General features: G+C 40.8%; 1 protein-coding gene across 1 annotated transcript; it reads left to right on the plus strand.

Moving 5' to 3' along the window:
* The first annotated feature begins 1,055 nt into the window (after positions 1 to 1,055).
* On the plus strand, positions 1,056 to 9,092 carry CYP24A1 (cytochrome P450 family 24 subfamily A member 1). Its single transcript, XM_084538518.1, has 12 exons — positions 1,056 to 1,232; positions 1,377 to 1,567; positions 1,834 to 1,927; positions 2,696 to 2,792; positions 3,977 to 4,068; positions 4,702 to 4,813; positions 6,195 to 6,340; positions 6,613 to 6,779; positions 6,937 to 7,015; positions 7,440 to 7,634; positions 7,745 to 7,856; positions 8,053 to 9,092. The coding sequence occupies exons 1-11, from the start codon at positions 1,173 to 1,175 to the stop codon at positions 7,853 to 7,855; spliced, it is 1,344 nt and encodes a 447-aa protein (XP_084394644.1). The 5' UTR covers positions 1,056 to 1,172; the 3' UTR covers position 7,856; positions 8,053 to 9,092.
* The last annotated feature ends 15,250 nt before the right edge of the window (positions 9,093 to 24,342 follow it).

Raw genomic sequence — 24,342 nt, forward strand, 5'->3', positions numbered from 1 at the left:
GAGATTAGGAGCTGAGTCACAAAATGCCACTGGAACAAGATGGAAAAGGTAGTGTGGGGCAGGAGTAGAGTGAGTGCTCACAGTAGCATACCTGTGTTTCCTGGACATTCTCCAGTTTACAGGTAGCTCTGTCTTGCAGCAAGATCCACAGCCTGTCTGACTTCTCCTGCAGGGAGAGGACAGAGAGCTAAGCACAGATGTCCTGGGCTGCTTTATCTGTGCCAGCCCCTCTTCTGCCTTCACTCAGCTTGAAACCCTTTGGCTGTGTCCGAGGGTTACTGTGCAAATTCCAGTTAAGAGACTTGTGGCAATAAATGTTTTTTTTTTTTTATTATATTATTATTTTTTGTCAGAATTTAAGGGCTGCCAACACTAACAGCGAAGGGAATTTTGCCTTCTCAGGTGATTCACTCGCATGCCCTTTTCATAAGTGGGTGGTTAGTCAGCCAGATGGGGCAGGAGCAGCCCAACTGCCAAAACTTGCTGTTCCTCGGTCCCTTCTCTTTTCAGTCCATCATTTCAGAGCGCAGAATCTGAAGGAAAACAAAAGTGGTCGGTCACCTGCGCGCTGCGCTGCGAGCACCACAGCCCCCTCCCTCCTCCTGCAGATGCACTCCGACCACTTTGCACCGGGAAAAACAAATAAATAAATAAATAGAAGTTCCCAAATCCCCAAGCCAGAGACAGAAGCCGGTTCAGGAGCCGTGCAGGCAGCTTCTCCGAGCAGCGGGGGGGCCGCTACCTGCGGCGCTCCCCGCAGAACCGCGGGGCCGGGGACCCCCGGGGGACCACGGCAGAGCCCCCGGGGACCCCCACGGGTGGCGGCGCTGGCTCGGCGCCCTCTGCCTCGCCTCACCCCTGCTTGAACCCCTTGCCCCGCAGCCTCCCCGTACCGGGCCGAGCCCCGGCAGCCGGCCCCACCTCACCCCACCCAGGGCTCCCATTGGCCCCCGATGAAAGTCCAGCGAGCCTCCCCGCCGCTCTATAAATACATAGAGGCGGATGGGGAGGCTGTCACCTCCGCGATGGGAGCCCGCAGCATCCTTCTCCGGCATCCCGCCTTCACCTGCGGCCTCGCCGCCGGGAAGCCTCGGGCAGCCTCCTCCCTGTGCGCCCTGCGGGGCCGCGGGCACCCCCTGGCCGCCCTGCCCGGACCCCCCAGCTGGCCCCTGATGGGCAGCCTGCCCGATGTCCTCTGGAAGGGGGGGCTCAAGAGGCAGCATGAGACGCTGGTGAGGAGGAGGGAGGGATGGGGGAGATGGGGATGGGGGAGATGGGGATGCTGGGGATGGGGATGCTGCGGCAGGGCTCTGGGGAGCGCCCCGCACTCACCGTGTTTAGGGTTTGGGGGTGATGGTCTCTTCTGCGCCCCCCAGGCCGAGTACCACAGGCGCTTCGGGAAGATTTTCCGCATGAAGCTGGGGGCTTTCGACTCGGTTCACATCGCAGCCCCCTGCCTCCTGGAAGCCCTATACCGCCGGGAGAGCTCCTGCCCCCAGCGCCTGGAGATCAAGCCCTGGAAAGCCTATCGGGACTATCGCGACGAGGGCTACGGGCTGCTGATCCTGTGAGTGGTGGAGGGGTTCATTTCGGGGCGGGCAGGGACCGGGACTCCCCCCAAAACTCCGCAGGGACCGGGACCCACCCAGGTCTCCTCTGCCTGTGGCTGCGGTGAAGGTGCTGCCGGGGATGCCTTGTTGCACATGCTGCGGGGGTGTCTTCTAATCCGTCTTGCTTTTTTTTCCTTCTTCTTTTTAAAGCATCATCTCTCTGTCTTTTCAGCCTGGCCGTTTTTAATTCAGCCAGGGAATTAATTCAGCCTTTTCCTCCTAGGGAAGGAAAGGACTGGCAGAGGGTGAGAAGTGCCTTCCAGAAGAAATTAATGAAGCCCAGCGAAGTTGTGAAACTGGACTCCACGATCAATGAGGTGCTGACACATTCCTTCTGTCCCCCCACGGTCCTGGAAACTTAGGGAAAAACAAAGCAGACCGAGCGGCCTGGTTCACCTGGGCTGCTGCTCATCTGGTCTGCAGTGATAAAACCATGAATGAATGCTCTGAAATCCCCCGGGGAATAATGAGTGCAAACTTATTATCGGGTCTGACCAAATGTGAGACCACACAAATTTATAGCTGAGACTCACCACCTCCACAGAATAGTAAGATTATTCCACAATGATATGGGCTCTTGCAAACAGGGGCTTTGCTTACTTTTCATGCATTCAGTGTTTTTTGCCTTTACCTCTTCATTTTTGGGTTCCTCCTGCCAGGCAGGAGAACACCTCACCTCCCTCTTTAATCTCCACATTCTTCACTGAGTGTGAGAAACAGTTTAAGTGTTTTTTGTTTGTTTGTTTGTTTGCTTTTTTTTGTTTGTTTTTTGTTTTTTGTTTTTTAATTGTGAAGCTCCAGCATTATCCCAGTATCAGACTGAAGCATTTTGTTCTTGTGGAAGAAAGCTCAGTTCACAGAAGTACAGACAGTAATAGCATCAGCAGTGTAAATCCAAACCTACATTAACACAGCGGTAAACAATACTGTTAAAGGAACAGGAAACATAAATATTCTACATGTATTTTATGCAAGATTGCTATCTGTTTAAGGCACAGTTGAAATGTTAATTAAATAGGATTTTTATCTATTGGTGTTATCTTTTTTTTTTTTTTTCCTTTCTCTTTTCTCTCCACCACTTGAAGGTCCTGGAGGACTTCATGTATAGAATAGATGAAGTTTGTAACCACAATGGACAAATGGAAGATGTATATTCGGAATTCAACAAATGGTCATTTGAAAGTAAGTCTTTTTTTTTTTTTTTGCCTGAGAACAGTATGCATTTTGTACCTGCAGTGACATTTCAATTGAAGTCTAATTAGTGATGACTGTAAGCTAACTATTTCCAAACTATAAACTAAAGTATCATGGAAATTATGTTGCAGAAAAGCCAGGGGATCATTAATATATGTAAAAATCATTAGCTGTTACACAAACTCTTCAGTTCTGGCCAGTTACCTATGTGGCTTGTAAGAAATTTCAAACATTAATAGTGGTTTAAATCCAAAACTTGGGGGTATCACAGTGCATTTCTCCAGAGTGAGATCAGGTAGCCCATGACCACTTCTGTCTGATATTTAACTGTCAGCAGCACAAGATCAATGAAAGGATCCAATAACAGTGAGGAAGTCTTCATTGTAGACAAGTATTGGAAAATCCTAATTAAAATGTTTTGCATTGAGATTGAGAAGCACTGGACAGAAGCCTTCATCTTCAGAAACCTCTCAGACTTTGCTAAGGAGCTTCCTGCCAGGAGTGACAGGGCAGGACAAGCTGCAGCAGTGGTTTCTACAAGGAAGGGTGGTCAGGAGAAGTGCTTAACTGAGTGAGCTCTGCCAGATCTGCCTGCTTGTGGCTGGCTCATCTGGCAACTCGTGTAATGAGTTCCTAAAAGTGTGCGTAGTGTTTTGTTTGGTTGGTATTTTTCCCCTCCTCTCCACTGTCAGTGGTGATGGCTGCTTTTGGAAAGTGAAAAATAGGAAGCAACGGCTCAGAAAAATACTATATTTAAAAGTGAGTGGGAACGGGTGGGCTGTGGGATGCTGCCAGTGTTAGTAAGTGGTTTCTGGCTGTGGAAAGAACTAGGAGATGCTGGACTAGACAGGCTCTTCAGCCCCTCTTTTCCTGCAACTTGGTTCTTGTCAGTAGGGTTGACCAATAGCTTATTTTCGAAATATGCCATCCCTGTTTGGCAGAATGGTCTGCTGCTCATGTGTGAAGATCAGTGGTGAATTCTATTTGTGAGGAAAGTGCCCCGGGAATGGGGCAAATGTGCAGAAGGTATTTTGGAGTGCTGTTCTCACAGGTGTTTATTATAGGACAGAGAACATTTTTCAGAAGGATAACCAAAGCCACTGCCTGAAAATAAATGGTGGACACTAAATTATACAAGTGAAAGGGTGAATAATAATATTGCTTAACAACAGGTATCTGCCTGGTGCTGTATGGAAAGAGGTTTGGTCTCCTACAGCAGGATGTAGAAGAAGAAAGTCTGAATTTCATCAAGGCTGTAAAAACGGTATGGATGAGTCTTTACCTGGGGCTGTACCAGTTTTTCTACTGCTGTGGGGGTACTAGTTTAAATTGTTCACCTGGAAAAAAAGAAACTCAAGCTTCTGTGTTACATGTGTGTTGGCAGCCTTGTACACCTGATGCCACATTGGAATGTGCAGAGCTAGTGCTGAGCATCTGACTGTCCCTTTTATGAAGTGCCTAAACCTGTAGGGGTAACTGTTGTGTAGACAGCACGGTAATCCCAGAAATATAGTAGTCGGGTTGGTTGGTTAACTTTCCTCTCCCTCCAAGGCACCTGTTGAGCAATGCTGCTGTTTGTTGGGTGACTCGGAGTTGTGTGGGATTATGCAGATTTGCTGCTGTGCATCTTGCTGCAACTTGGCCTCTGATGGTTATAGCCCTATTTTTACCCAGCTAAAAGAGAGGCATCTGGTCTAGCTTAGTTTTTTAGCTCTACTTGTTTTCAAGGGTGAGAGGCACTGCCAAAGGGTGGCTTGTCCATTTCTAGAACAGGTGCCTAAAATAGGTAGTATGGTAGGTAGGATTTTCCTGGTGAAAATTACCTCCTACTTTACGGTCTAATTTTGTTCGGATTACAAATAGATTTTAAAGATTTCAAAAACTTTCTTCACCACAGATGATGGCTACTTTTGGAATGATGATGGTGACCCCTGTGGAGCTTCACAAGGGTCTGAACACAAAAGTCTGGCAAGCTCATACTAAAGCGTGGGATGACATCTTTAAAACCGGTTAGTTCTTTAAACTTCTTCTTCTTCTTCTGCTCTTTCCCTCTTGTTGGAATTAACTTTTTTCATATTTGTTACTGCCCTACATGGCTGTTAATTGCTACTTCCAGCTCAGATTAAGACACCTTTCCTGCAGCTAACTACAGACCTATTCCAAGCACAGGAGCACTGTTTTCTCACTTAGTGCTGTTTGTGCGGCAATACCTAGTCCACAGGGAACCCCCAGAAATTTGGAAACCAGTAAAGTCAGAGCCCAGTTTAATCTGTCATAAATCACTGGAAACTGTATAAATGTCTCTAAAGCAAGGTATACAAGTTAGAAAGAGGATGATTCTTGTAGGCTGCTGTTGAGAAACAAGAATTTTACCTGTAACAGTTTGCTTAAAGAAAAAACTGATTTTCTGAGCAACCTGGAAAAGAATTCTGAGTCTTAAAACAAAAAAAAAAAATTAAATCATAAGGTATAGGTTGGCTTTTTGATAACATTTCCTGTCTATTTAAAATGAATCAGCCTCCAAGGTTGCAGAAATTACTCTAATTCCAGATATGAAGCAAGCTTATATTGTCAATATATTTGACAGTGATAGCTCTAGCTAAAGATTAAGAAAAACTTTGGCACTCAGATGTGGCATTCAGATGATTGTAGTGCTGAGGGGTATATTTTTCTTAGGTATTTGAGTAGTTGATACTTCAGGAGTTCTAGTCATGCCAGCCACATGTGCACTTGTTTTATAGCTTTTTAGTCTATGGCTGTTAAGAAAGACACCTTAAACCTGTTTTGTTCAGAAAAAAAAGTATGTTGCCTTTGCTTGGTATGAATAGTTCCTTAATTAGGAATTGGTTTTAACAATTGGGGTGTTGATGAGAAAGGATGAGTAAAATCTAGTTTGCTATATTTAAATACAAGAAATGCATAACATTTGGCATCTATTGTTGCCTTCCCATAGTAAATGAAAGCTTACACTTCCCCTCAGGAAATTAAGTACTAAAAGTTCTTTGATTCATTAACACCTTGATCTCTTCTGAAAATCCAAGCCAATAAATTTTACAGACTCGTATTTCTGTTTGCTAAGTATGTCATTTCACACATCACTGATTTCCTTTCCTAATTTTAGAATGGAGAACTCCCAGCAGCTTACAGGAACTCTTTCTGTTCACAGTGTTTTGTTTTGTTGGTTTTTGTTTCTTTGTTTTTTGTTTTGGTGGCTACTTGTCTAAATGAAAACACCATTATTTATTCAGCACAATGCTCTTTTATTGAAAAAAAAGAGCATATGTTAGTATCCTCTTTCAAAATCCTGCATGTGAGCCATGTATTTTTTAATTTTTTGTAGTATTTTAACTATTGTTTTCCATTGACTACCTCCTGATACTCCCTCCTCAGCCAAGCACTCAATTGACTGTCGGCTGGAAAAACATTCTGCAAACCCTCATGAGGATTTTCTGTGCGACATCTACTCTGGAGGACAACTTTCTAAGAAGGAGCTGTATGCTGCCATCACAGAGCTCCAGATTGCTGGAGTTGAAACGGTAAATTCAACTTCCTTGTAGAGAATTTTTAAAGTTAACGTCCTTGCTTTCTTCCATAATTGAACCAACACAAAAGCTGAGAGTGAGCTAATGCTGCAGTTGCTTCAGTGGCCTAAATTCCTAGAGAATGACTTGGGGGATGGCTCCTAATCCGTTAAGTTTACAAAATACTGTAAGGCAGTGGCCAACTATAAATGTGTCTTTGAACTTCTGGTAACTTCTTTTTTCTGTCACTAATTGGAAACCTTACATTTCTTTTTGTTTTGTTTCAGACGGCCAATAGCTTACTGTGGGCTTTGTACAACATTTCACGCAATCCACATGTTCAGCAGAAGCTTCTTCAGGAAATACAGAGTATTTTGTCTGCTAATGAGAGTCCAAGTGCTGAGAACTTGAAAAATATGCCTTACCTAAAAGCATGTCTGAAAGAATCCATGAGGTAAAATTCTCAAATAACTTGCAGAAAGCAACATGACCACAAAGTTTTACCAGCTAGTGCATACTAACTTTGTGCACCTTGTTATTTAGGGTTGCTTAATATACATATAGGAAGAAAAAATGCTAGAAATCTGACCCATTTTTTTCTTTCACTGTAGATTAACACCATCCGTACCTTTTACCACTCGCACTATTGACAAAGAAATGGTTCTAGGAGATTATGTACTACCCAAAGGGGTAAGTCAATTAATTTAGCTTATTAAAATATTTTATCAATTAACTATGCTATAAACAATTGAAGTTAGTTGGAAATTTCAGTCCCAGAATGACTTTGCCGAAGTATGGGTTTTGGCATCAGACCTAAGTGAGAAAGTCAGGACAAGAATTCTCATAAGTGGGAAAACTATCTCTGCCTGCACTGTTATTTAGCCAAAAATATTTTGGTGTTCCATTTCAAGTTTTTTCTTCCAAAATTTTCAATTATTTTCTGAAGAAGCTATGACCTTTCCTGTGTTTGGATTAATTTTCAGAGAATTGCATGAGTCCTTCTGAGAAAAATGCCTTGCCTTCACTGCTGCTTTTTTTTCCACTAACAAGCTGATTCACTTGGTAGCTCTAAGCCAATTCTAAGTTGAGACTGTCTCTATTGCTTTGTTTGTAGACAGTACTAATGATAAATACCCATGCCTTGGGTTCCAATGAAGAATACTTTAATGGCTGGACTCAGTTTAAACCAGAGCGCTGGCTTCAGAAGAACTCAATAAATCCATTTTCTCATGTCCCGTTTGGCATTGGGAAGCGGATGTGCATTGGACGTCGCTTAGCAGAGCTGCAGCTTCACTTGGCCCTTTGCTGGGTAAATACTCCTCGCATAACATCTTTTACACAATGTGTGGTTGTTCTACACTTCATCTTATCAGAAGATGTGGAAGCTAAAACATGCTAACTGAAATGGTTGTGTTTCAGATCATTCGCAAATACCAAATAGTAGCAACGGATGATAAGCCAGTGGAAACACTCCATTCAGGAATACTGATTCCCAGCCGGGAGCTCCCCATCGCGTTTCACAGGCGATAAGGTATGGGCATAACGGTCTCCTGAGTAATGAGACTTTTCTTTGAACCTCATTTAAAATCATCTATTCACTTAAACTCGTATTTCTATGCTCTCACAATGTGAGACTTTTTAAATGCCATCATTCTTCATTACTTTTAACAAAAAAACATATGTGCTGCAAAAGATCACAATATACATTCTTTTTCGTTTTAATACAGCTTGCAAACTGACAAATGAGAATTCTACTGCTGCCTTTCCTGAACAAAATATACATTGACTGGGGAAGCCAAAACCTGTGGTAACTGGTGGAGAAACTGCAACACACATGCCTCAAACAACAGAAACAGTACCAGCAAAAGCTCCTATAATGTTTTATTGGAAAACATGGTTAATTCAGCTGTACTTGGCAATGCTAAAAGGAAAGAAAAATAGTCTGCACATTCATATACCTACACAAATACACTGGCTTAGTGCAGGACGGAGTTTGCTGTGAGCTACAGAGTGTTAGATATGGTTGTTAGTGCACAGGAAAACTATAACAGACACAAACTGTTCAGCAGGCTAGCCTGAAAAAAGCTCATCTCCAGTTTGTGGGTATCATAGAGGAAATCTGGGGGGATAGCAATCACGACTGCTCTGTTCCTGTTAGCTCAGGGTTGAAGAGCTTCAAGAAGTCAGCTTAAGGGTAAAGAAACTTGCTTAGTCCTTATCTTTTTTTTTTTATTATTTTTTGTATGCAAGGCCTTATCCTTTAATGGAATCACTGGAATCCTATGGGTTCTGCCACTATAAAATGATGATTATCCTAACAGGATAGTTCCTTCAGCAGATAAGTAATATAAAATGCATGTTTAAAGCATCAGAAGAAATAAGGAATCTAAATATTTCCAGGTTGTTTTTTTTGTTGTTGTTTTTTTGGTGGAGATTTCAATACCTAAATATTCAGGTATTTCTATATCTAAAGGTTAAAATTGTCACTGCCCTACATACGCAATACTGTATATTAACTATTATGGCCACAAGTGTATTTTTCCTATGATGCAGTTTCAAGCGAAGGTTTATATACAAATCCGTGAATGATTTCTTTGTTATATTCTGAAATAATATAAATTCTTAGCATTTGTTGTCTTCTAGGGTGGTTTTGTTTGCCTGTTTGTTTTCCTCTGTTAGTTATTGTCATATATTTTCATGCATTTACATGTTTGAGTATGTGTAAAGCAATCTGTGCATTATTTGAATCTTTCTAGACAATTTTGTAACAGCCAGTTTTGTAATAAAAATATTTTCTATAAATATTCAACCATAGTTTTATAATAAAAGTCTTCATTGTGTTACAAAAAAAAAAATGTGTATTTCATAGTAACTTCTTGAACAAAAAATTGCCATGATATTTCCCTCTCTCATGCTTCGTTGAGCTTAAACTGCTTAATGCTTGATTTGTGTGGTATAGTTGCAGCACAAGAAACAACTTGGGGTGAGACTAATAGAAAACTTGTACTCTGTTCATCTGTTGTTTTACATCTGCATGCCTATAAGTCTTACATCAACCATTGATGAAACAAACACAGCTCCAGCACAAGCTCAGTTCTGTCTGTTAGCAGTGTATGAAGGCAAAGGCTACATAGCTAAATGATGATAAGTGCATTACCTATAGCTATACCCCATAGCCTCCAAAGACTCAAAGAGATTTTGATTCTTAACATGGTAGACTGAAATCTTAATTACCACTTAAGTGCCCCATGATATCCCAGATTTCTATTAACAAAGCTTTCTGACTCAATCCCATACCTAACCCCACAAGAACTTCCAGTCTAGGTTTTCCTCCAGGACCTGTCTCACCCTTGCCAAGCCCAGTTCCTGATGGAGGGACTGCTGGGCACTGCCTGGTACAGGACCAGTCCTGGGCATGCAGATCCCAGGTTGCAAGTATATGGGTAAAGCCCTGCAGAACACATCTTTGATGCCCAATGCCTCTTGTGCCATTAATTTTTTGCTATTCCTTCAGTCTAGGCTAGGCTGGGTATTCTTGAGTGTAACTCCTTCCCTACAGTTCCTTTCCCCTGGTGTAATCTTATCAGGCATCAGTGAACACGAGCATTACAGGGCTTTCTGCATCCCTGTTGCAGTCTGAACACGTTTCTCCCTACCAAGCACAGCACTGTGGGCTCCAGGGATAGGGTTGTTACATTTCTCTTCCGCTATGACAAGATAAAATCAATCTAAAGTTTTGAGAAAATAATATGAAAATGATTCAAACCTTTGCGGGATCAAAAGAAATGATGTATAGGGGGAAAAATAAAAGCCACTCAGCCAGCCCTCTGACAGACAGCCTGGTGGTTCCTCAAAGAGCAGAGCTGACAGTCAGCAAAACCACATTGTCTTTGCCAAGTTAAGCCTCCCTCTGGTTGAATGAATGATGGTGTAACAAAAATTGCACAGTGCTGCATGAAAATGTCACTTTTCTGAACCCCATATTGTAATGTGTACTTTACGGAGGGTGCAGTTTGTGCGGCTGAAACCAATGTGACAGCCGGGAGCACTGTGCCTGGGAGCCTGGGGCAGGCAGGCTTGAGGAGCACAGCTGCTCATCCAACTGCTTGAGAGGGCTGGCAGCTCATGCTGACATGCACGTCCGTGTAGGGACATCTATCCAAGCTGCTATGGAATTAATAATATACACCAAGGCTCTTCTTATAGTATTAGAAACTAATATTATTTCATTAGAGGCAATGGAACTGTGCCAGTATAAAACAAGTGTTAGTAGAAAGTCAGGATTATTGTTCAATTTGAGGCATATCACATTGCTTTAAAATGTTTTAATTTAACCTTTAAAGACAACCAAAGAGAAGAGGTGTTATCAAATTGAACTGACCTTGACAGTCTAGCAATCTGGCATTTCGAAATTTTTATTGCTTCTGTATTTTAAATAGCAGGTTCGTGCTTACTGGGCTGCTTATTAATTTCACTCTTTAGATTTAGTGGACACAAAGACCTACACAAGCGCTGCTGTAAGGTGTTGACCAGCACTGTATGAGCTGTTGTACAAATGTGTGCTGTCTTCTAGATTTCTAAAGGTACAAATACACTGATCTGGAAAATTTTGTTCCGGAAGCTTTGTGCATTTTCAGATTCCTGAAGTTTTCAAAGAACTTCATTAATCTGCTACCTCGAAATAAATGTCCAAAGCAATTTACTTAGGAAATAGGTAATTATCAAACTGCTCAGACAATGAATGACCAAGCCAGAATTTCACATCAAGGAACATGTCTGGTCTTCGTATTCTCATATTTCAGAAGTGTGAGAAACAGCATGATGTTTCTGGGATTAATAAATGTCTAGGAAACTTACTTATTGTTAAATAAGTTGATATTAAATATTGATATTGAATTTATTTATGTTAAATATTGATAAATTCAGCTTGGTTCTTTGTTTCTTTGAAATGCTATGCATTGTTAAAACTACTAATTTGGAGGACAAGGACAATATTACTTCGCTGCTACCATTTGTTACAGTTACTGCTTAGAGGAAAGTAGTTGGATCATAAAATGAATTGAATTAGTTGGCCTCCCCATTAACTTTCTCAACAAGGAAATGAACTAGGTTTACACATCCAAAAGGAAGTTAATTCTGTTCAGGCTTTAGGCGTATTGGTGGGAATGATACAGACCAAGTTGGAGCCAAGTCTGTGCTTTTTTAGGGAGAGCAAATGCCAGTTTTCAGGACTGACAATCTGGCATTTTTCATATACATTCTGTTTGTTATAAATCAGCTATTCTATAGCATTTTCTGAGTCATTCTCTACATACAACTTTTCAATGCTCTGATTAAACCACAGATAATGTGTTCTAGTTTGACTTTTTCCATACTGGCAAGGATGTTTGTTCTCAACAACTAGAGACAGAATTAGTGCCATTGTCAATGCTTTAACTGATGTGGCAAAATAACCCAAGCCCAGAGGAATTGCTTCTAATAATTGTTGATAGCTAAAGTTTATTTAAAGAATAAATTTTAGGAGGACAATTCAGCACATGATTAATTTTAAATATGTGAAACATCACATTGACCTCTGTGGGACTGCATACGGATGTGTAGGTTTTTGATGTAATTATCACTTTTTATAAAGGGAGGGTCCTTAACAGTTTCCAGCATGTCATTTGTGGCAAGGATATTGAAAATTCATGTAAGGGGTGTAGCTTTAGAAAAAAATACTGCCTTTTTACTTCAGAGGATTTAAACAAAAGAACCTATTGAGGTTGAAACTGCAACAGTCTCATTAATCTCTTATGTTAGTTGTGTGTGTTATGATAATTTGTGGAATGATATACCGTGGTGTGGGCGTCTGTATTCAATTTTTTTTGGTGTGTCTTTCCATGCATGTCTTGGGAAAAAGTATTAATGTTACCTTGAGAAACTGAGCATTATAATTACTCACCAAAATTTATTATATGGGATTTCTGAGTATCAGCTTTAGAGAGAATAAAAATCACAGACTGGTGGCAAATTGTTTTGTCACAAAAACAGCATGTAGCCTGGCCTTCCTGAGGTCTCTGCTCTCAGTGTTGTTGGTTCTCCACTCTCTTGTGCTGTAGTTCAGTGCAATTGCACAACTTTCATCCCTTTCACATTCCAAGGTATAAACCAGGAATACATTTGTTGACACTGAGAAATGTAAGCATGAAACTGGTATCAGTCACAATAGAATCAGTGCCTGCAAATGCTTTGTGCAGAGGAGTGTTGCTGGTGTGGATGAGACCACACTTGAGATGTGGTTGTGTATTTCAGTGTACAGGTTTCAAGACAACCCAACTCTCTATATGAATATTACTGTTCATCTCTTTCTTGTTTCTTGATGTGAAAGTGCACTACAACCTCAGACAATGGCTCTCTAGACACTGTATTCTATATCCCTTTATATTCCTGTGCTAGCAGAGGATTGACTACACTGATTTTCCTCTCTTGATTGTAGTTTTTTGATCTCTCTCCTCTCAGCTGTATGATCAGAATTCTGTGGCTATAAAACAACATAAACAGTAAAACTTAACCTATAGTATTTTGTTCCAGAAGGAGGTTTAGAAATCTTTACATTTTAGGGTTTGGTTAGGGCTGAACACTTATGGAGCAATCTTCCTCCTGACAAGGAAAGCAACAATAAGACTTCTTTATGAGACAAAATATTTTTCTCCAAGGGACAATGTCAAAACAAGTGTGGAATGGAATGCATTTTATAATCAGGATGAATTATACTTTGCTTTCTTGGGCATGTTCCTCCCGACAAGTTCTAACTCTTTGCCTTTAATTGTTAAGTGTGTTGAATGAACTCCAGGCACTACGTGCCAGAGAAGAAGGAAAGGCAGCAGAGGCAGCCGCTGGCAGGCAACACAACACAACAAGGCCATAAAGGGGAACTCTGAGTATGAGAATTACCCCCCGGTCTTCCCAAATTGGTATGCACACACCTGATACTTTACCCTCCGCTATCAACTTAGGTGCCCAGAAACTTGATAGTAAATCAAATAAATCACTGTTATAATCTGATTCATCCTGCTATTGAACTGTGTTCCACATGAAATAGAGATAGGAGGGAAGCAGAGGCATGGTACAGATTTTGCTTACCTTAAACTAAAGGGTATCCTCACTGTTAGATGGACTTCCAGCAGCACTGGACTGCTCAAGGTGAAGAAAGGAAAAATGTTCTCTGCATTTAACGGGAAAAAAATGAAGGAAGTATTTAAAAAAATAAAAAAGCATTCTCAGACAATATGGGTTACACTTGTCTAGACTGCAAAAAAAAAAAACACAGTTACCATTAAAAAAAAAAAAAAAAGAAAGAAAAAAAAATCTCATCTCAGTTACACCAATGGAAATCACAAATAGTTTTGTTTATGAGGTCAATGCCTGCATCAAGCTCAGTTTCCCTTCAGGGCAAAGGTACCCACATATCTGATCAGGGTTCAGCCAAGAGCCAGCTCAATCCGTGGCCAAAGGGCATCCTCAGTCCTAAAACTGGGAGCTACTTTGGTGGCTCTCCAGGAACATTCAGCTACAAACTGCAGATACACACTGCACTTTGTCATCACACACATTATGTCGAGGGTGCAAAGCGATAGAATTAAATTGATGATGTGTCATAAAACATAGGAGAAATCCGCAGCTTGAATCCAAATTTTAGTCATTTTGAATGGGATCTGCAGAACATAAGCAGAAGAAGGAAGACTTTAGGAAAAAGTCATTAAGATAGTTTAGCTCACATATGTCATTTGCTCATTTCAGGAGATGTCAGGTTTTGGTACTCCAGAGCAATCCCGTCTTCCTTCTGGCTACAGTTGAAAGTCAGAGCAATGGAAACAAAAAGCTTTAAATATACAATGTTCCTCATGACACACAAAAGCATGATCTCATTTCAATCCAAGTGAAAAGCTCCAAAGCACTGGGGCAGAAAAAAAAAAAGAAAAAAAAAAGAAAAAAAAAAAGTAAAAAAAGAGAGAGAGAGAACAAAACAGAAGATGTTCTGTATGCAGTCATTGAACACACTGGTTCAAATTTCTCAGTTGAATGGACAACCTGGACATATTATTATATGGCAGCTTCCACTGTAGCTTCTCCCTTACAATAAGCGTACAAGATATTGAAATGCTAGAGAAAGGTGATTTTAATCATTAAAGACTAAACTCTGAAGTATCTTGGATTTTCTACTGGATGGAAGCAGGTTGTGCAACTTGCAGAGTTGTGAAATCTTTAAGTAACTTCAAAGATGACAAAATTAACAGTTACTTTTTTTTTTTTTCTTTTTAATACTTCACATATTTGAATTGTTAATGTTACCTGATCAACAACAGAATACCTTTACTATATTAAGTAGGATATTAATTCTGGGTGTTAACTCTCATTTCTAGCTTTGTAAAAATAGATTTTTTTCTGTTTAAAAATAAAGTTGAAACCAATGTTCTCTTTGAATATTTTTACAGGCAGAAACAAACATGCATTTACTGTAGCATCTCACAAGAGTGTTTCACTGATGAGTTTTTTCAAGAAACTCCGTGAACCAAACATTACACAGTAAAGATCAGCCACTGGATTGCATTGACTTTATAAAGGAAAGAGGTTTTCAGCCCTTCAACCTGTGACTGAAATTTAGCTTTGAAGAATGTAGATGAATCATTAAAGGAATGGAAATCTGTTAGATAATGCAAATTAATTCTGGGTTGTCATCAAAAAATCTATCAAAAAGTCACATTTTAATACTGGTCAAAAGTATACCTCCCAGAAGAGAAGCTTTAAAATAAACATTAAACTTAAAAAAAGAAAAAAAAAAGTAATTTTTGGCCAAGAATGATTTACTCAGTGAAAAGAAGATACTGTTCTAAATAACAAGAATCCAAACATACTTTGTTATTGATGGCAACCAGCTCAATTCAAAACAGTGCACTGTACGCACTGTACCAGAGTTCAATAAACACAATTTATCCATTGCAAAGCTTGAAAAAGAGAAAGAAATGTTAATTAGAATAATAATAACCATATTATTTTCTTGCAACCCACTTGGAAAAAAAAAAAAAAAAAAAAAAAACAGGAAACTGAAAGATATGTTACTCAAGACTTTTGATGGGAATTCAGCTCCATAAGATATTGGGCATTTGCTCTTCCTAAAAAAACCTGAATATTTCAAAGTTTATGTTTAAGTACATTTTATTGAAAGGACTAATAAAGAATGCAGGCTGAAGGAAACACTTGCAGTAAAGTGAAATATGGCTTCATCAGCTTTACTAACTCTAGAAGCAGTACTGCATCTTTGTGGAGGCTTCTGCTCAGCCTACCTGCCTATTAAATACCTATTTAAATGCAGATGGAAAAAGACACTTCAGGGAGACAAAGCACAGCAGAGTTACAAGAGGAATGAAGGCCATATTTGTAAGGATATATTTTTTTGAGACCTCTTTATAAATGATGTTGTCATCACTGATTTAGAGATCCCATGCTTCCCTAGCATTAACTAGCTGTCAGAATTACAATCTGCATCCTCTTCCCCAAATGGAAAGGACCACAGAAGCCATTCACACAAGTTCAGATTAATAGATAGGGGAGCAGTGTGAATTTTGTGTATGTGGTTATTTATCCTGCAATAAAAGCACTGGGAAGGTTGCACCCCAAGAGAACTTTGTGGGTTCACAGGCTAATTATGGGTTGTTGTCCTCCACCCCTCTCATGACAATGTGTCTTGACCTCTCTCAACCATGAGACTTTGATCCAGACAAAAACTTTTTTGCAGGGTTGGTTTTAGTAGGATCAGAGAACTGCTCTGACTCACCTTTTGGATGCAAAGTTGCTGGAGTCAACACCAGCAAAGTGGCATGAACACGTACCTAGGGACTGACACCATGGCACTGGAGAGGACAATGCCACTCTTTTTTAGCAATAGTATAGCTTTGTGTAAGTCAAAGGAAAGAGGTAACTGTGTTTGTAGGCACAGAATGACTCAGGGATTGATTCTCCAGATAAGTCTTAAGAGAAAGACAGATGCTGGGCCACTCAATTTGAGACGCAGATCCTCAGGTTCTTAAATACTTGGGTGAAATGAAAGTAAATGCAAGAGGACTTTTTTTTTTTTTTTTCTGTTTGACAAAGTTTCACTTTGAATGCATGAGAATCTCCAGGAACTTGCCCTTTGCTTTGAACAAATCACAAAAGAACTAATTGGAAAAGATGTCCTTGTTGCTGAACCATGGCAAAACAAAATTCCAACAAAGAGGCACACTCAGAGCTAAGTCTGTCAGCTAATGCATGGGAAGATGTGCTTGAGGCCATTTTCCAGGAAGCTTGAAATAGAGTTGATTCATAACTCTTGCAAAGTTTCTCTTGCCCAAAGGCAGGATTGAAAGAGAAACCAGACCAGCTCATTGCTTGAGGAATCAAAGAGCCAGCTGTGAGCTAACAGCGTGCAGTCATTTACCTTTCACTGTAGGGCGGAAAAGTTTTATTTATGTGTAGATGCAAATGAATGTAACAAATATTTAAAAATAGCATATTATACTACCTGCAGGTGGAGATGTTGCAGGGGGGATATGGCTGATGCCAAATATTTTATCTGTGCTTTGATCCAACAGCAGGGTTCTGGCAGTTGCCCTTAGAGAAGCAGAGCACACATTTTTCTGCATACTCAACAGCCCCTTGGGAAGCCACTGCTTCCTCCAGGCCTTGCCTGGGCTGTGTTTGGTGCACAGTGGTTCAATGGGAAAAAAAAAAAAAAAGCAGATTTTTGAGGGCATGGAAAGTATTGGAATATAGGTAGAAGTCCTTGGGATCCAGGAAAAAACAATAGAAGGAGCAACGGGCAGTTCTGGGGAAAAATGGAGCTCCTGGGCAAATAAACAAAGGCGTGAATTCTGTGTAATGGAAATAACATGCTCATAAGGGAAGTCAAAGCAGAGGGTGTTCAGGCAGGTCACACAGCAATCACTAACACGCCTGTCTCAACACAGTGCAATCGTGTACAAGAATGATGGGGATTATGAAAGGGAATGGGAACTGTGTTTGGCTGCCCCAGCCAGCAGCCTGAGTGATCCTGTTGGGGCACAGCCCGCAAGTGGGGCAGCATCCACCCAGCTCCCACGGCTCCTTCAGCTCCCACAGCTCCTGCAGCTCCCACGAGTCCTGCAGCTCCTGCAGCTCCCAGCCATGCACCCAGCAGTGTCACAATGGGGGACATGGCTCAGGAGCTGGGACATGCAGGACGCAGCTGCACAGGGGCATGCTTGTATGGGCATAACGAAATGCACCATCTGAAGCACCTGCATCTCTCTCTTCCCTCTCTTTCCCTAAAGGTCTCTCAGCATGCTCAAAATTTCACAACAGTGGCCATACAACCCCATAAAGCCACGTGCCTGATGCTGTCCATGCTCACACTCATTCACTTGCTATCCTTCCTGATAAGGCTATGTCATACTTCAGTGTGAGGTGTACTGCAGCTGACAGCTCCTTGCCTTTACACCTCACTGTCCGGACTGAGAGGATAGGAACCAGGCTTGCTATTTAATTATTTATTTTAAAAAAATCTTTGAATTTGAAATTATTTTGTAGTTGGATAATGAAATGAAATGAAATGAAATGAAATGAAATGAAATGAAATGAAATGAAATGAAATGAAATGAAATGAAATGCAATGCAACGAAATGAAAGATTTTCTTAGCAAAATCAAGTTTTGGGTAGAGAAAATAAGTTAGGACGAATACAAATATTATGGTTTGTGAAAATAAATCTTTTAGAAAATTTAAGATTGTTTTGAAGAAACAGCAGGGCTGTTACAGGAAATTATTATTTTTTCTTTGTCAGGCTCCTAACTGGTGGATTTTGACATTATTGTGTCAACAGCTCTTCGTTTTCATTCTGAAAGGTTATTTCATGGAAACTGGCTAAATCTTCTGGAATGTTTTGATTTTAAAAAGAGCTCCATCCAAACATCTTCAGGCACACTGTTGTCGGGCACAATTCAGGAATATGAGGTTGTGTAAAAACCTTGAATAAATTTGCTCTGAATATCAAGTGTCCAAGAAACCCTTGTGTCTGCTTTAGAACACACCTTTCCCCCAAAGACATTTAGATCTTTGCAAGCTGTACTGTACACACTCTTTTCCTCCTTCATTAATGACTGCAGCATAAGTGGCACCCATCTAAAATTATACTTTTGGTGATTTAACTATTGATACTGTGTGTGTGGAAAGAGCAGGTACTTTTTACAGCTCTATGGATATGTTCTTGCTCTATTTAGTTCCATCCACACCAGACTTTCTATTGACTGGATAATGAGCCTGCCTTCTGAAGTTTTATTCTGTTCATATGGTTCAGAAGATTCGGGTGAAACAGTCTGAGAATTTATTAACAGTGCTCGCAGATGTATGCAAAGCTCCTATTTGAGTTAGGATGGAAAAAATAAAAATAATACTATATATATATAAAATACAGTAACTGATCCAAGTAAGGGTATTCATCAGACAACCTTACACTAGACTTCTGTTGAAGGTTGCACTTTGCTTTGGTGTGTGGCTACCACTTGCTTCTTCAGAAATATTGCTCCCTTTCCTGCATGTTCTTGTCTTAGGGTGTGCACACCTGCCTGGCTGGGTTATTTCTGGTTGTGAATCCAGAACTGGGGCTTTGCTCGTATGGTTCCTGGCACTGAGGATCACACTTTAACCAGGCAGTGTCATTCATGGGGGAAACCTGGCCTCTTTACTGCTGCTGACAAGTAAGATACTTCTGCCCCAGAGTATCATCCTCTCTTTTCATGCTGCACCTTCCCAGTTTTACCTTCTGTGACTGGATAGAAATCAAGGTTGAATCAATCCTCACCACTGGTGCTTACCTGTCAGACTCTCCCTCCCTTTTGCTCCCGGACAATCCCCATGTGCCTGTTCCAGCCAACTGCCCACTTTCTGGCATTCTCTCAGCTGCTTTTTCAGCCTGCACTGTTTTTCTTGAGGAAAGCTGAGCAAAACCAGGCAGAGCAGCAGAGGTAACATATTCTGCCCATGTCCATGACTGGACTATCAAGTTATGACCAGAATGCTTGTTCTAGTGCAGATATTGCCCAAGAAACTTGGTGTCTGAAGGATTATGAACCCCTTACCATTCATAAGCGACATCCAGTAGCTGAGATGCAAAAAAAATGGAATGCACCACACAACATCTCTTTGATCTTCCTCAGGGAGAAGAAAAATTAGCAAAATGTGTCTAGACAAAGCGATGATTCATAATCTCTGCAATACCTTGCAACTGCTGCTCTTGGGGGAAGATGGGGTACAGCCAGCATGACTCCTTCCTTCCAGGCCCTTTCTGCTCTTTGTTTTGGACACTGCTTCTTCCTCTAGAAAGGCATGGAGAAAAAAACATCAAGAGTGGGTCCAGAGATCTGGAGCAGCTCTTATGCCAAATATTTGTGCTGTTCAGCACATCCTAGCTACATCTCAGGAGATGTAGCTCCTTTGTTCACTGTTAGCTCTGAAAGTTCATGTGAAAAAGAAACAGTTGTATGAGAACTAGTACTAATATAACCTCTTAGTCATTAGATTTGGGCCTCATTTTTGACTGAATTTTAAGAGAATGGAGACATGACTCCACATTTAAGAATTCCCACTGAGGTGAAATACCTTTGGATGGTCTACAACTGAATAAACACAGAAGGTGCTGTAGAGGCATTAATTACTGGGTGAGAGACTATCTATCATAGATTCTTATTTACAGGAGATAAGGGCTGCTGACTGGAAAGCCAGCCAATGACCTGTGCATCTCAGCTGCATGGAAAAGTTATTTAAACTTTCTAAAATACTCTCTTTTCAATGCATTTTTAATTTTGAGCTTATCTGAATGTCTCCAATGATACAGATGATAGCTCCTTTATAATTCCCATGTGATAAGGCAAGGTTGGATGAGTTAAGGTGATGTATATTTCCTCTCCAGGAAAAAAAAATCCCTCCACATCCATTAAGACTTCTCCACTAAACTGGTTTGACTTGTGTTAAGTATTTTCCTGAAATAACCTGTGACACTGCTTAGTGTCACCTGCTTAATTCTTTTGTCCTAAGAGGATTATTTCAAAACTCATTTGCTGAGTGAGTCAACTTCACAGCCAACTGTGAAGGAAGGCCTGAAGTAAGATGTATCTGTGATTGCCATCTCTAAAGCTTTTTCTGCAACTGCTTTGAGCTCCAGCTGGAGGAAGGACTTCCCTCATGTCAACAATTTACTACCTCGTTGCGCTTTGCTAATTGGGTTGAGTGCTTTATTGCAATTTCTCTTTCATTTATCTGATGTTATTTTCTCTGTGCTTGTGGTTAACTGTTTTTCAGACATGTAGAACAATATTTTGGTTAGTCTTTATATACTGCCAGGTTCAATCTTGTCTTTTTGAATGCTGAAAATATCTGTTGAATTTCTTATGGGTTTGAAAGTGTTCAGAAAATGTTGGTTTGAATCTTAAGTGGAATATACTTTGGACCAGCTAGTTTGTCAGCTACATCAGCACATACCAAACCAGGGATTACTGCAGTCACAGCATTAATACTGGCAGCTTCATAACATTGAATCTGAAATATTATACTTTTTTAATATTATTATTTATTTTTTTTTCTTTTAGAATTGACTTAATGGGTGCTTTGTATTCACTTTGACTGTACTTAATAAAATATATCAAAACACTCTTGAACTTCATTTCAGCTTAGAAGCTGAAAAGTAGAAGAAAAGAAAAAAAGAAAAAAAAAAGAAAAAAAAAAAAACTTAGATATTTATTATTTTGGATGTACTACCAAAAGAGAGATTAAAAATAAGGTAGGTGATGCTCACCTGCATTGTTAACACCATATTTATTCTATAGCTTCCAAAGAACTAGCAAATTAGTATCAGGGATCAGTGCCTCCAGGGTTCACAGAGTTAGTATAGTATGTGTTTTTTTACTAAATAAATTAAAGTTTTATCAGGATTGGACTTTTGTGTCTATTTTTGGCTTCCGTCAGTTGAAAAATGCACTGGCTGAACTTGCTCTCCTGACCTCTTGCTGGTGCTTTACTATTAATAGAAAAAGTGTTAAAAAGTAACCCGTCTCACGGTGCGCGATAATACATTCATGCTTCTTTGCGATCTGCTCCTGTGAACTTTATGACTTGACATCCACTCACAAAACAAGGAGGGCCCTGACAGGATGCCCAGGCAGGAAGGAGGGTCCCCCCGGTGCCAAACCTGCCCCGGATAGTAGTGGCCCTGCCACCAAAGCCAGGATAGTCAGGACTGTGGTGCCAAACAGCCACAGGGCTCCCATCTCAACCCGCGGTGTGGGGCTGTGGGGACAAGGACATCCATGCTGGGGACGTGGGGATGGGTGCCTTCACCAGGGCACACCTCAACAGCCCTTTGTAGGTGGATGCAAGCTTACAAGTCTCAGCTGCAAATTTTTCTTTGACTTCTTAATGTTGTCCTGTTAGGAGTTTGCTTGAGTCTGAAGAGCTGGAGCAGGTCACCACGAGAGGAGATAAAAGATCCAGATGACTCACAAACACCTTGTTGTACAAAGATAATGTGGGCTGTGTGTGTAAACCAAAAATGCATAAACCAAACTGCGCAGCAGCTGGGGGTCAGGGTGGGTAACCAGCACACTGCAGCCACCTCACCTCATAAGAAAGGAGGAAAAATAGTAGAAATAAAAAAACAGGCCAGGAAAGCTGTATTTACTTCAGATACACATGACACTCTCATGTCTAATGGTATTTTTACTTGGAAAGTTAACGAAGAAAGAGAAAAGCAGTGTTTGCTACTCTGTTCCAAGAATAATATTTGAACTAATTCAGCCACTTTGATCATCTGACTGCATGTTATGCTTATTTGTAAAAAATACCAACATCTTTCTAGGCCCATGCGGATTTCCCCTCCTTTTGATCTCTCTACACCCCCAGTTTTCCTGTAAGGCTAGGGGCATTAATCCATATTTATGTTCACATAAGAAATAAAGTATCTTTTGTTTTTATTTTTTTTTCAAACTGGACAGGATAAGACACCAATAATAAAAACACAGAGTGACTCGTTGCTCTTCCCTGCACTGACAAGTCACACATTCTTTCTCATGGGCACTCTCGGAGCAAGGTTTCCACCAGCTCTTATCAGCCAGAGCACACAGATACCATGACTTGGGTAAAGGTGAAAAGGCCAAAAGAGTGGGAGTGCACGTTTTGGGGTGGCTGTGTCTCTGGGCTAGGCTGGAGACATAGAGTACGACTTTCCCTTGCTAGTTTGTAGGGGCTCCTCCAGTTCTGCTGAATTAAGGAGTGGATCTAGCCCTCACCCATGGGGCTGACGGACAGCAAGGCAGGAGCAGGGGAAACCAGAATGGTGCACCATGGCATGTGACATGAGCAGACCACACTGAGGTGTGCAGTCCTGCTGCTAAAACCCCTCAGCCTCTGGGTGAGGACCAGGAGCCCCTCGGTGCTCTCAGCCCCTATCTCAGCCAGCCCAAAGGACCCTGACTCCCAGTGGGAAAGTCAGTGTAAGTTATTTATTAGTGGTATGTGAAAAAAAGGAATGTAGCTACGTGATGTTCTTTGACAAATGTTTTTTTAGTCATTTTGTCTGTTATCCATGTACGGTTTAGTTGATGGTTTATTATTAAAGAAAGCTGATCAAGTACAAGGAAATATATGTGGTTGTGGCCACCAGCCCCAGCAGGAGGAGGCTAGAGTTACTATATTTGATCCACAGGATTCTTTATATTTAATTTTGTTTAAATCTTATGTCTCCATTCAGAGTATACTTTCATCTTATAGTGATATACACACTCCCAGATATATAATGTTATTTTCCTACTTTTGATGGTAAAGGGGATATGGCTAGCTGTGCTGGAAATGATCATCTCTATTTTTTTCTTATCACCCACAGGCATTTTTTCCTGAATCCCCTATAATTTCAAATTTCACTTAGTATTTTCTGCTACAACTGATTTTGTCAAGCTTTTTTTTTTTTTTTTTTTTTTTTTTTTCTCTCTCTCCTTCCTTCTTTCTCAGTTTTACAGCCAAAGCAGAAGCATCCTAAATCCCACACACTAAGCCCTGGGTATGTTTTTACATCTTCAATTGTTCTCCCTGCTGCCCATTTTATCTCTGTGTTGCACACAGTTTTCCAAGCCCAGATTTGTTGCAGCCAAAAAAAACTTGGGGTAGTCAGAAGTGTGGAAATTTTGATTTGCGTTTTTCTTTAATTTTCTTGGGCAACTAGCTAGAAAAGGCTAGTAGAAACTGACTACCAGCTCATAGGAACTTATTGCAAAAGTTTGTCCCTCCTCCTTACCAGCAATGAGCTGAGTGATCTGAAATGGGATATTCAGAGAACCGATGAGAGACTTTACTGGGATTATCAAGTTTATTTATGAGTAAGAGCACTGCCCTTGCTTTTAGCAGTCCTTGATCTAAAGAAAAAGAGTTTGCCTCTCAACCTTTATCTTGTATTAGATAATATCAAGGTGGAAATAAATTTTAAAAAAGAAAAAGCATTGGAATTTGAGGCCTCAGAAACCCTGTGCTAGCTCCTTGGTTATGTCACAGCCCGTTTTACCAGCTGGGCAGCCCATAAGGGCCATAAAATTAACTAGCTGCCCCAGAAAGTACACAAGAAATATTTATATTTTATCAGGATGTGGCTTCTCTTTACAAACAAACAAAATGTTTCGGCAGAATTCTGTTACAACCAGTCTCAAGCTTTAGGTATGCAGCTCAGCCTACAACTCCAGGCAGTATCTGGACCATCAGAAACGCTTACAGGAGTGCCCAGCCCAGGTTTGGGAATGCCTTTCCTTGGGGGCAGTGGGCTGCAGGCAGGCTCTGAGGTGCTCCTCGCCCCTCTTCCCAGCCCTGTCTTAGGAATTTGCTGAGCGAACTGACGGCACAGACACAGTGAATGCAGTGTTTCCAGGAAAGCATCAAGTTTTTGGAAAACACGAAATGCTGTCTTGTTTGTTGTAAGCACGGCAAACCTAG

This window comes from Aythya ferina, assembly GCF_964211825.1.
Source record: "Aythya ferina genome assembly, chromosome: 16".
NCBI lineage: Eukaryota > Metazoa > Chordata > Aves > Anseriformes > Anatidae > Aythya > Aythya ferina.

What these genes read in the sequence shown, in the direction of transcription:
- CYP24A1 (XM_084538518.1), top strand. Translation starts at nt 1,173, where the DNA reads ATGGGCAGCCTGCCCGATGTCCTCTGGAAGGGGGGGCTCAAGAGGCAG. An exon ending in TGGACTCCACGATCAATGAG is followed by an intron (nt 1,928 to 2,695) that starts GTGCTGACACAT and finishes CACCACTTGAAG; the next exon opens with GTCCTGGAGGACTTCATGTA. An exon ending in TCATCAAGGCTGTAAAAACG is followed by an intron (nt 4,069 to 4,701) that starts GTATGGATGAGT and finishes TCTTCACCACAG; the next exon opens with ATGATGGCTACTTTTGGAAT.